Source organism: Bacillus rossius, chromosome 1 (genome assembly GCF_032445375.1).
Source record: "Bacillus rossius redtenbacheri isolate Brsri chromosome 1, Brsri_v3, whole genome shotgun sequence".
In the NCBI taxonomy this organism is placed as follows: Eukaryota; Metazoa; Arthropoda; class Insecta; order Phasmatodea; family Bacillidae; genus Bacillus; species Bacillus rossius.
The window spans coordinates 375,605,782-375,618,419 of record NC_086330.1 but is presented as its reverse complement, the minus strand read 5'-3'; the positions used below and the strand labels follow the sequence as shown (position 1 = coordinate 375,618,419).

General features: G+C 35.9%; 1 protein-coding gene across 6 annotated transcripts in view; it reads left to right on the top strand.

The window, feature by feature from the left end:
* Nucleotides 1–12,638, top strand: part of LOC134528537 (ubiquitin carboxyl-terminal hydrolase 20) — an 80,904-nt gene that overhangs the window by 34,795 nt on the left and 33,471 nt on the right. For all 6 annotated transcript variants that reach the window (XR_010074406.1, XM_063362250.1, XM_063362253.1 and 3 more), the window contains 2 exons: nucleotides 4,006–4,198; nucleotides 4,293–4,550. Coding sequence is in view for 5 of the 6 variants with exons in the window: in XM_063362250.1 (XP_063218320.1) it covers nucleotides 4,006–4,198; nucleotides 4,293–4,550 (451 nt within the window). In the remaining variant the exon portion in view is untranslated. The remainder of the gene's footprint in view (nucleotides 1–4,005; nucleotides 4,199–4,292; nucleotides 4,551–12,638) is intronic.

Genomic DNA, 12,638 nt, shown 5'->3' with positions numbered 1-12,638 from the left:
ACACCAAAATTTACTTAAACTGGTAAATAAATTTCCAGCTAAATGATTAATGTAGTAGAACAAAGATACACAAATACCAACGCAACGTATTTTCTAACCTCTAAATTCTCAAAACAAAGTTAACAAACAGTTGCGCGCACAACCATAGATTATACCGTACGTAGTATGCGGAGCAACACAACACCATTCGATACATCGAAAGACGGAGGTTTGAGAGAAGTATTAATTATTTAAACAAAAGTGTTATGCTACGCTAAAAATACTGTTTGATGTCTGTGCCGGGATTGTTTATTGTTATTGTTAAGTTTATTTTCAGGTTACGTTATTTAAACACCGCATTGTATTTGTGCTACAATATGAATGATCCTGGAGATAAAAAGAAACGAAAGCAATTCACGCTTAAGGAAAAAGTGGATATACTCAGAGAACTAGACAAGGGGAAAAAAGCAAGTCGCAGTTGCGAATACATATGGCATTGCGGCTCTCCTGTAGCTATTTTTTTATATATTTTTTTTCTCTTTGTAAAGATATGTATGCATGTTTCAGTGCTAAGTACAAAAACTTGAGGTACCTGTAAGTACTTAGCACTGAGATTCTATTGTAATGTCTTTATATGATTTGCTTGTTATTTCTAATAATGTAATAACATATGCAAATCATATAAAGACATTAATTAGAAAAAAGATTTCCATTAAGATTAATTTACGTGGTGATGAAAAAAACTTACGTTAATGAAAATACGGTCTGCTTTATTTAAATTTTAAATACTCTGACTGGCATATAAAATCCTCATAATATACAGCCAATTAGACAAAAAGGTCAACAAGTCACTGCGTGTAATGACCACTTGGCAGCAACCATTTGTTATGTTTTGTTTTGACCATGTCCATTGCCTAGTTTACAGCTTCCTGAGCTAGCCATGTGTGACAGTGGTGCAAGATGGCGGCCGTTTCGCAGTATTCACGTATTTTTTCATCAGTACCATGCACGTGATAAATATATTATCATAGACTGCGACATTACGACTGTAAAGGAAATAGTCTGTGCGCTGAAAGATCTGGATTGATTCTTGAAATTTACGAGTGACATGGGGCTGTGTTGTGTGGTCTAGGGCGGATGTTGATTTTATTAAATAGTAATATTTATATATACATCAAAAGGTACCAAAATGATTTATGTAATAGAATTTATTACTGAAGAGCAAATTTTGGGGCACTTTTTTTCTTTGTTAATTAAAAAATTTCGCTTAACTTTCGTTAAGAATATATTTATCTCATAGAAAAATTCATTTTCGTTTCACTTTCGCGAAACTTGATAAATTTTCTTTCACTTTCATTTCATGTGGATAAAGTCACTTTCGCACATACCTACTAATAACATAATAACATATGCAAATCATATAAAGACATTAATTAGAAAAAAGATTTCCATTAAGATTAATTTACGTGGTGATGAAAAAAAAAAGTTAATGAAAATACGGTAAAATCATAATTTGAACAAACATGGCAGATAAAGTAAACAAAATTCAAACGTGATTACAGTAGGCCTAGGTATCAAAACAAAATCATGCAGTATTTGAAAAATGACCTGATTCATTCAAGATGGTGGCCGTTCCGCAGTAGTCACGTGTTTTTTCATCAGTCCCATGCACGTGATACATATATTATCATAGACTGTGACATTACGACTGTAAAGAAATTAGTCTGTGCGCTGAAAGATCTGGATTGATTCTTGAAACTTACGAGTGACATGGGGCTGTGTTGTGTGGTCTAGGGCGGATGTTGATTATATTAAATAGTAATATTTATATATACATCAAAATACACCAAAATGATTTATGTAATAGAATTTATTACTGAAAAGCAAATTTTGGGGCACTTTTTTCTTTGTTAATTAAAAAAATTCGCTTAACTTTCGTTAAGAATATAATTATCTCATAGAAAAATTCATTTTCGTTTCACTTTCGCGAAACTTGATAAATTTTCTTTCACTTTCATTTCGTGTGGATGAAGTCACTTTCGCACATCCCTAGGAATTGGTATAGGCAAAAGGGGTATCTGAAAAGCCATTTTAATTATACAACTCAATAGATTTTCAGCTATGAAGATTTGGCCAAATCACATTGTGTGCTTCAAGTTGTTTTTCAAATGTTCAGAACTTTTAAATGAACAAAAGCAACACAATCTTCTACAACTTGAGATCTTTTCTTCCTTTTCTACTTATTTCTTTTCTTCTTACTGCACTTCATCTTCTTTTATTTTTCTTCCTATTTTCCTCCCCTTCTTTTTTTGTTTAGAGTAACTTAAATGTTTGTAGCTACATACAAGAATTTGTTTCATTATCATAATTATTTACAAACATTGAAAATGGATACAGTAGAACCCTGTTATAATGTTTTTCAAGGGAGCACAAGAAAAAAACATTATAAGCAGGAAAACGTTATAAGCAGGAAATCTCAATTTAGCTCTTAACAATGTTCAAGCTTTGTACCAATGGACTCACCAAGCTATGTAAACAACTTTAATGTTAAAACCAAAGATAGTATACTTGATACATGAATTTTCTGAAACAAGCCAACAATATTTCAACTTCGTCTTGTTCCCTGGTTAAATTTTGTTTGTCTTAAAAGATACACTGCCACATTTTTTGTAAAATTGTCTCACAATTCATGATGACAACATTAAGAGTGAGAACGTGTACTCCTTCGCCACCTGAAAATGTTTAATTTTGGGATTCCTACGTATGAATGAAAAAAAAAATTATTTGAAAGCAATAGAAAACCATTTTAGTTATGCCCTCGCTCAATGGTTGGCAACTTAAATATCGTAGAACTATGTATGTGCATCTGAATACCCACTGGAATGGCAAGGAAGAGAAGACTAAGGGTGCCAACTGACATGTAACTATGAACATTGTGTACCTTCAGTATATTGCATAAAATTGTATTTTAACAAACTTCATGTATTATATGGCAGTGATTGTAAACATAAACATACATAAAGGAAACTTTTTATCGTAAGTGTTGGAATAATTTGGTTTTAAAACATTTTTTCCCCGTTTATTGTATGTTAGAAAGCAAACATTATAAGCAGGAAATTACACTATTTATAAACGTTATATGCAGGAAATAAATACATTGTCCTTATGGGGGAAATATTGGGACTTTAAAAATATGACATTATAAGCAGGAAAACATTATATACAGGAACATTATAACAGGGTTCTACTGTACTTGTAAAGACATTCCTAAAGAGAAGACATTAAATAAATACGTACCACAGTTCAAGCTAGGCTTGTTCTAAACAGTAAAAATGTTGTGTTCTTGTCTAAGTATTGTGGGTACAAGGCTTATTTGGTTAAGTTTGGTATTAGAAATAAAATATCTTAAATACAAGAAAAAATTAGAGATTGATTATCTTAAAAATAAGAGAAGTTACAATTCAAAATGACTTCAAAATAAGTAGTGCAACCCCGGTTTGCATAGAATAAGTTGAAGTAGATTATTTTAATACAAACTCATTAGTGTAAAGTACTACCATGACACAAGTGTTGTGGGTTCGTTATGGTGGCAAGTTAATTCGGCTGTTTCGTGCATTCAGCGTGGCTGTCGCCCTGTGCAGTGTGTCATATCACTCACGTCCACAAGCAACCACCCACGTCGGTTGCAGATGGCTCTAGGAAAAGAAGTGACTTCCATCTTTATTCATCGTAATGCCCACAGCAGAATATGGGTTCGAGTCCCTGCCACGATCCCGCTAGAGAAACAAATTTTAACACCGCCTTGTAAGTAACCCAGTATCATCCTTTCCACAGACATCCACACATGAACTCTACTTCACAACAAGAGGCAGTGGCCTTGGTTCAATGCTCGGCTCTGGCACACTGTCCACGAGGCCCGCAGTAGCTGTGGTGACAGCACAGTGTCGCGGTGTTGTCTGGAGCACATGTCCCAGTGAGTGAGTGTAGCGAGGTGGTGACGAGGCTGCCCCTGGTGTGCCCGAGCAGACTGCGTCTCCCAGGTGACCAGCTACGACCTGGTCTCGGTGATCTGCCACCACGGCACCGCGGGCGGAGGCCACTACACGTGCTACGCCCTCAACTGCGTCAGCGAGCAGTGGTTTGAGTTCGACGACCAGTACGTTACGCAGGTCTCCCCGGAGACCGTGCAGAACTGCGAGGCGTACGTTCTCTTCTACAAGTGAGTGCGTTTATCTTCATTCAGCTTATTACATGTTTTAGATATGGTTCAGCAATAGGAACAGTTGGATGTGGAGGGAGGAACGCGTGTGCAGGAAGGCGTCGGAGAGGACGGCCAAGCTGCGGCAGCGGGCCGTGGAGCTGATGGAGCTGTCCCAGCGCGAGCCGGGCCTCATGCAGTTCTACGTGTCCAAGCAGTGGGTGAACAGGTTCAACACCTTCGCCGAGCCGGGCCCCATCGACAACTCTGACTTCCTGTGCGTGCACGGGGGCGTGCACCCGTCCAAGGAGGCCTACGTCAACCAGCTGTGCACCATCTTGTCGCAGGCCGTCTGGGAGTACCTGTACGACACGTGAGTGCCACAGAGGGTGTTACTGGATGTAAATTCAAAATTTCAACCTTTTAACTACCGTATACACCCGAATCTAAGACGACATTTTTTACCATAATTTATAATTCAAAACAAAGGGGTCGCCTTAGATTCGGATACACTGATTTTTAGGTAAATATACCTATTTTGGGGTCAATGTTTTTGGATTGTGCAGTAGTTATTGGCTGCCCATGTTACAACCGATGTTTTTGGAATGTTCTATAGCACAAAATGGCACCCATCTTATAGAATAGTTTCTTGTACAAAAACATGCATCAGAATAATGAAACACTTAACAGTTTTTAACAGTTACAGTACCAGCCATATAGGTTTTTATTTCTGTTTGTAACGGTTCGTTACAAATAAAAATAAAAAGATTTAAAGCGTCGATTGTAGTTTTTGTTTTATTCTTTCAAACTATAATGCACAGACGAAACCAAACACTTTCAATAGTTTGTTCATTCACTCAACACACATTCACCCGTCGAGAATACTGGCAGCTCGCGCGATGAGAATTAATAAACAAAAATAACGTCGATTAAGTCTTTCAACAATCTTTAGCAGGAAATATCCGAAATATGTGCGGCCTAGAACACGGCCACACCTAGCGAAAAACCGCAAGCCGCCGAAACGCGGCCTCGCCTGGCAGCGATCGCCCGACGACTACTGGGGTCATTCCATGAGATTTCAACCAAATAAAAAATATTTGGTTGCTGCATGTTTTTCAAAAATTCCGAAGATTTGTCCATTCATTGGTTCATGTTTTGAGAGATCAAAACCAATTTTATAAAAAATTATTTTCTTTAATTTTTGTCTAGGCACCTGTTTGAAGATGGCGGCGTATGAAGATTTCAGCATTTTCAAGCATTTACGAAAAATGCTATATCTCCTTCAATTTTTATCGTAACAACTTTTTAAAACATACATTTTACTCAGCTCTAAATGCTGTTTAATTTTTGTTATAAGCATTTCCTGCTGTGATAATTAACATATTTTCTGTTATTTTTCAAAGTTTACCAACAAAATTGACTTTTTTTCCAACTTTAAGCCTAAAACCTTCCATGAAGGACATAAAACATTCCAATGATTTCTTGTATGTGTATACTACAGTATTAGTATTATGTGGCAGATAGGTGAAAATTGGGGTGTTTTGAGTCCTTTCATATTTACAGGCTGTTAAAAATGGAATATTTCTGAAATTTTCCATTTTCAGCGTAATTTTTTACGGTGTGGGACACATGTGAAAAATTTAACATTTACACAGAATGTAGTTCTATTGAGGTACTTTAGCATATATAAAATTGGTGAGGGTGTTTTGCAAATTAAAACCAAAAAAAAATTTTGAATTTAGCAGAAAATCACTATTCACTGACTCAAAATTAGAATTTATTTAGATTGGGAATTGCTAATTTAACAATACACAAATAAGAAAACACAATGCTTAAGATGATCTGCGAACACTTATATACAATGCAGTGTATAAATAAAATAATAACAGTAATTAATGTTATCTGCACTGAAAATTGAAACACCTAATGAGAATGCATAATGTCTCTTCTGTAAAATCTTTCTAAAGCTACTGGTAATTAACACACAAGGAAAACTTCTACAACAGGAGTGGCTCTGTAATAAGTGATGTTATTCCTTCAAATATAAAAATATTGCTATAGGGCGTGTTTTTATTCTCATTCAGCAAAGCAATGAGATTGTCAAACAGAAAGAAAAAAAATAAGAAGTGTGAGGTAGTAATAATGCCAGTTGAGGAATGTAATCTCTATGAAAGTTTGCAATTTTTTATTGTCGCAACTCTTTTACATAATGCTTAATCTATGATATTAGTGTTTGTTTTGTTTTTTATATAGCTATAGGTGCATTGTTTTGGATGATGTATGAAATGAAAATCCTACAGTGAGTTTTTCTATTATTTTACATGATTGTGTTAAAATGAAGTGTTCAATTGGACATTATTTGAGTGAAGACTGCCACAAGAAAGACTATGGTAGAAATATTACAGACCATTTAAAAAGGTTTAGTGAGTTAAGTGAGAAGAATCAAAGCCTTTTGAATCTAAGATTACAACAATGTGACATTGAAACAATCTGTACTTTCCATGAGAAGAAGTATTTGGAAAAATTCTCTCACCTGTTTGGGAAAACTTGTTCAGATCCATTCAGTGTACATAAAAAAGTCATTTCTAAGGGTCTCAAAGAAATATCTCTGAATTTTTCAACAAGGTATTCAATACTTAATCCAAGTCTAAAATTGATTCCTGGTAAAAGTTTGTGCATTTCCTGCAAGAAAAGAATAGTGGATTTACAAACATGTCAAGAGGAATCATCTGAAGATGATCTCTATCATCCTGTTGAAGAAACTTTAGTTGAGGCAAATTTGATCTGCGAGACATTGGGTGTGTCACCTGTTAAAATACAAAAACTCAGCATTGAAAACCGACCTCGAGCCTTAGACACAAAAGCCAACAAAATTTCTTCAGCTTTCAAGAAAAAAATCTCCACTTCTCTTGAAATCTGCACAGTGGAGGAAAGTGAAACACTACCACCAGAGGACGATTACAGTACTTTGTTGAACTGTTTAAAAGAAAAGTTCAAGCAACCATCCTCTTTTTCTGAAAAGGTAAAGATTCTAAGTTTGGCACCAAAATCCTGGTCGATTGCTAAAACATGTGAATATTTTGATGCTACCCCTTACCTTGTCAAAACTACTAGGAAACTTGTCAAGAAGCATGGAATTCTACCTGGCACGGATCACAAGAAGTGTAACAGACTAACTAATGAAACAGTCAAAGAGGTTGTGAACTTCTACGAACAGAATGACAACAGCAGAATCTGTTCAGGTAAAAAAGAGTACATTTCCATAAGAAATGAGCAAGGACAAAAAGAGCACAAACAGAAAAGGCTAGTTCTTTGTAACTTGAAAGAGCTGTATGCAAGCTTCCGCAGTGAATACACAAATCACAAAATTGGATTTTCTAAATTTGCAGAGCTTAGGCCTAGGTGGTGTGTGTTGGCTGGTGGAAGTGGCACTCACTCTGTCTGTGTCTGCCTTGCTCATCAGAACATTAAGTTGATGTTAGATGGGGCAAAGCTCAACATAAATTACAAGGATTTACTTGAATCTATTGTGTGTGATGTAGAAAAGGAAGAATGCATGCTTAGTGAATGTGACAGCTGCCCTGGACCAGAGGTGTTAACAGATTTGTTGCAAATGGAACTGAAAGCCATGAATGAAGGCTCTGAATTTAGTGGAAGTGAAGATGAAGAAAAAAGTGGTGAGTGTAGCAATAATGATGACTTTATAGAGAGTGTCACTTACACTTACAAACAGTGGGTGAACACAGACAGGGCAGATCTCATAAGTGTTACTAAAACTAATGATGAGTATATTGAGGATCTAATTACAAAGCTGACGAACCTAAAGAGACATCATTTTGTAGCAAAAACTCAATCTGCTTACCTCAAAACCAAAATAGAGAACTTGGATTTGACTGAAGGAATTGTTCTTGCAGATTTTGCAGAGAATTTTTCCTTTCTTGTGCAAGATGCCATTCAAGGATTCCATTGGGTGAATGATCAGGCTACCCTTCACCCTTTTATCTTATATTACAGGGATCAGATGAAAGGCTCAGTGGAATCCAAATGTTTTTGCTTCATAAGTGACTGTTTGGAGCATACAACAGCTACTGTTTATGCTTTTCAACAAAAACTGATCGCTAAATTGAAAGAGGATTTTCCACAAATAAATAAAATTATATACTTTTCGGATGGTGCAGGGGCCCAGTACAAAAATAGAAAAAACCTTATAAACCTCTGCTATCATGAGATTGACTTCCACCTTCAAGCTGAATGGAACTTCTTTGGTACATCACATGGTAAAAGTCCATGCGATGGCATTGGCGGGACCGTCAAACGCCTTGTTTCAAAGGCCTCCTTGCAAAGAACCACAACGGGTCAGATATTAACTGCAGAAGATATGTTCGCATTTTGTCAAGAAAATATTAATGGAATTGCCTTCTTATATGTGAAAAACAAAGAAATAGTTTCAAATGAGGCATTTTTGGAAAATAGATTCAAAAATGCTAAAACAGTCCCAGGAACAAGACAGAAGCATAGATTTTTACCATTTGAAGTTCGAGGATGTATTAGATGTTTTATCACATCCAAATCAGTCAAATACGAGGATGTGAAGGTCGAGCATACATTTGACTCCCAGTTCATCCCGGTGAAACCACAGGGAATTAAAGAAGGAGCTTTTGTTGCATGCATCTACGATGAAAACTGGTGGGTTGCCGAGGTTGTGCAAGTGAACATGGATGAGGACGACTGTGATGTTCATTTCTACCATCCTCATGGTCCAGCTGCTTCATTTTTTAAATCGAGAAACGACCAAGTTCGGATGCCTTTCGACAACATCCTACGTGTTTTAACAGTTTGTGAATTTTCAGTTATGACAGGAAGAGGAAGACGCCTTGATGCAAATGTTGGAAATGAAGTGACTGAAGTTTTGGCACACAGACTACAATCCAGAAAAAAATATTTCAAGAAATAGACTGGTAACAAATGTTTTCCTAAAGTTGTGCTAATGAACATTTCCTAGGTTTGGCAATAACATTATGACTTGTCAAAATTGACTAAAACGTTATACACACTGCTAACATAATGAGAATATGAACAAACAATTTTATTTAGGGTCTATGTTTATGGATTTTCTATTGAGTTAAATACATTGTGTTGTCTATTTCGAGATCTTCCACAATGTTTTAGAGTATTGTGAATATTGATTTTTTTACTAAATTCAAGATTTTTTGTTGGTTTTAATTTGCAAAACACCCTCACCAATTTTATGTATGTTAAAGTACCTCAATAGAACTACATTCTGTGTAAATTTTAAATTTTTCACATGTGTCCCACACCGTAAAAAATCACGGTGAAAATTGCAAATTTCAGAAATATTCAATTTTTAACAGTCTGTAAATATGAAAGGACTCAAAACACCCCAATTTTCACCTATCTGCCACATAATACTAATACTGTAGTATACACATACAAGAAATCATTGGAATGTTTTATGTCCTTCATGGAAGGTTTTAGGCTTAAAGTTGGAAGAAAAGTCAATTTTGTTGATAAACTTTGAAAAATAACAGAAAATATGTTAATTATCACAGCAGGAAATGCTTATAACGAAAATTAAACAGCATTTAGAGCTGAGTAAAATGTATGTTTTAAAAAGTTGTTACGATAAAAATTGAAGGAGCTACAGCATTTTTCGTAAATGCTTGAAAATGCTGAAATCTTCACACGCCACCATCTTCAAACAGGTGCCTACGCAAAAATTATAGGAAATAAATTTTTATAAAATTTGTTTTGATCTCTCAAAACATGTACCAATGAGTGTATAAATCCTCAGAATTTTTAAAAAATGTGCAGCAACCAACCCTGGTTGAAATCTCATGGAATGACCCACTGGTGAACTCATGACACGTCTCCTCCATGCAGGGAGTAGACGTCACATGACCTTACTGACCAATCACACGCACGCTTCATTCACGCTTACAGATACAAGCCAATCACAGAACAAGTTACAATACATGAAAAAACCTTTTACATACAGAACTCTGGGCTTCCACTGATCTGTCTCTTTTCAATTTCACATCGAAATCGGGGACTCCCATAATCGTTCTCTCTCCCACACCGTGAGAGAGCAGTTATCACCCGGTTCCCATGCAGGGGGGAAATTACCGTCTTTATCTCGGTTGGCGGGGAAGCACTTGTTCCTTTCTCACTTACACTTACAGGCCTCTCATGCCTCTCTTTCTATCCATGAATCATTCCACACGTTAATGAACACTACAAATAGCAATTATAATACAAATTACTTTACAAAATTAAAATCATTTAGAAATAACCTGAAAAAGTAGGCCTAAACAGGCAAAAATCTAGTAGAGCGGCTCATTTGTGAATAATTACATACAAAATAGTAATGATTAAAAATGTCTAATAAACTAATAAATACCTTCTTAAAAACATATGTAGTGGCTCTCCTCTCGCACCGATGTCTCTCTTGGGTGAGAGCCAGGTATCGGGTGGAGAAGGTCCAAGCTGCTGGTCTGGCGGCAGGATTCACACTCGGCTGGTATGCAGGCGAATAGCTAGTGGGGTGAGGGATGGAGCTAGGCTATACATTGAAGAATACTGTCGGTATTTTCACGGAACTTTTATTGACCTGAATTGTCCAAACAGTTCAATTTTTCGCCTGCGTCGGCTTTAACAATACACACGGTACACCCTATCGTCCAGAAAGGGGGGGGGAAGGGAGACAAATTCCCTATGCCGAGATAGGTCCTCGGATGGCCTAACTCGCGAAGGAGGGGTGCGAGCAGCAGAAAACGGATAGCCAGTCGTTCTGCTACTCCCCCTATGATCGTCCTATGGCCAGTGGGCAGAATCCAGCCTCACTGGCCGTCGGGCCGATCAACTAACTCTCAGGTGGATGACCTCGCCTTTATATAGGGAGAAATGCGCGGGAACGAAGAAATGAAGGGAGGGGCGAACTAACTCCTCTTTGGAAGGGATGAGATGCGTGCGCATGAATCTCGCCGAAATTTCCCTGCCCTATATATTACTATATATTAATAGTTAAAAAGAAAAGATAAACTTGACATAAATAATTATATGTTCCTACATTAATATTCAATCCTATGTATTAATAAGTATTTAAACTTGCTTTCACACTTAATTAGTTAAATTTATACTATTATAAAATATAAATACAGTTGGTAGATCACCGTTCACAAGATGGCGTCACAATGTACATGTTTAGCTGTGGCAGGAGAAAAAATATACATTTGTTTACACAACTCGTCCATATTTACTATTATATTCTGCAGTACATTAATATGTGTGGTTATAGCGACGTAAAAAATAAAGGGCGAAGATGGTTCGTTGCTTTAATGAATTATTCTATTGTTCGTCGCTTTGTTTATAACCTACGATGTTGCACAGATTTGTTGCCGCATATTACGTGAGTAGGCCTATTGCCGAAATACATTATTCACTGAATTGCTTCTGAACTTCTTAAAACTCGTTTTGGGTTTAATTATCACGTAAAGTAACGTGATATTTAATATAGGAAGGGCGGGCATGCGTCACATAGCAAGTGAAAATAATATATATTAGTATCCATAACGTCTGAATCTACTGTTTCATAACTTATACATCACTCAAAAAACATTGACTTATTACTGCTTACATATACAAAAAAAGAAGTTTAAAAGAAAATTATTTATTTAGGAGGGCAGGGTCTTGCAATGTTACATGTTTGTATATAAACTGTTAACAGTATTTCAAAAGTGGTGGTTGAAATCCTTTGTAACATTCACATTTTCAATTTTATATCTAATTTGTTGGCATGTGTTTAATACAATAATTTTTTTTTTTTTCCTGAAAACATGAGGATGTAGTTTGGGAGTCGTCTTTGATTCGAGGTCGTCTTAGATTTGGGTAAATACTGTATTTCTCATTTCTTAGTTTATTCGGTATGTTATTATATATTTATATCAATTGATTCAAGAAACTTAAAGGGTTATATATTTTAATGCCATAGTTAATGTCTTTTATTTATTCTACATTATTTTATTTTGGATCCTTGAGACATAGACTTGAATTCGAGATATTCTTCGTGATTCAGGTTCGGTATTTGGATTTGGGAAAATTGGATTTCGATCTATCACTTGTCATAAATAGGGCAGTGCGGTTTTGGTTTTTATTGGTTGGTTCAGTTTTACATAAAAACCTTAGTTCTGATAGAATTTATTATAAAGCAAATAAAAAAATCATTCTAGTGTTACACTAAATATGAATGAGGGTTTCTGGATCATTATTTGGTTATTAAAAATAATACAAAAACACATAAAAGAGGATAACATTTTTTGCATTAACCTGACACTTTATTTTTTAAAGTATTTTTTAAGCTATCCTCAATCTTGGAATAGGTAGGCCAATCTTTGCTGGTGTGTCTAAATCCGGATGGCAAAAGATAATTTTCTGGTTTAGCATT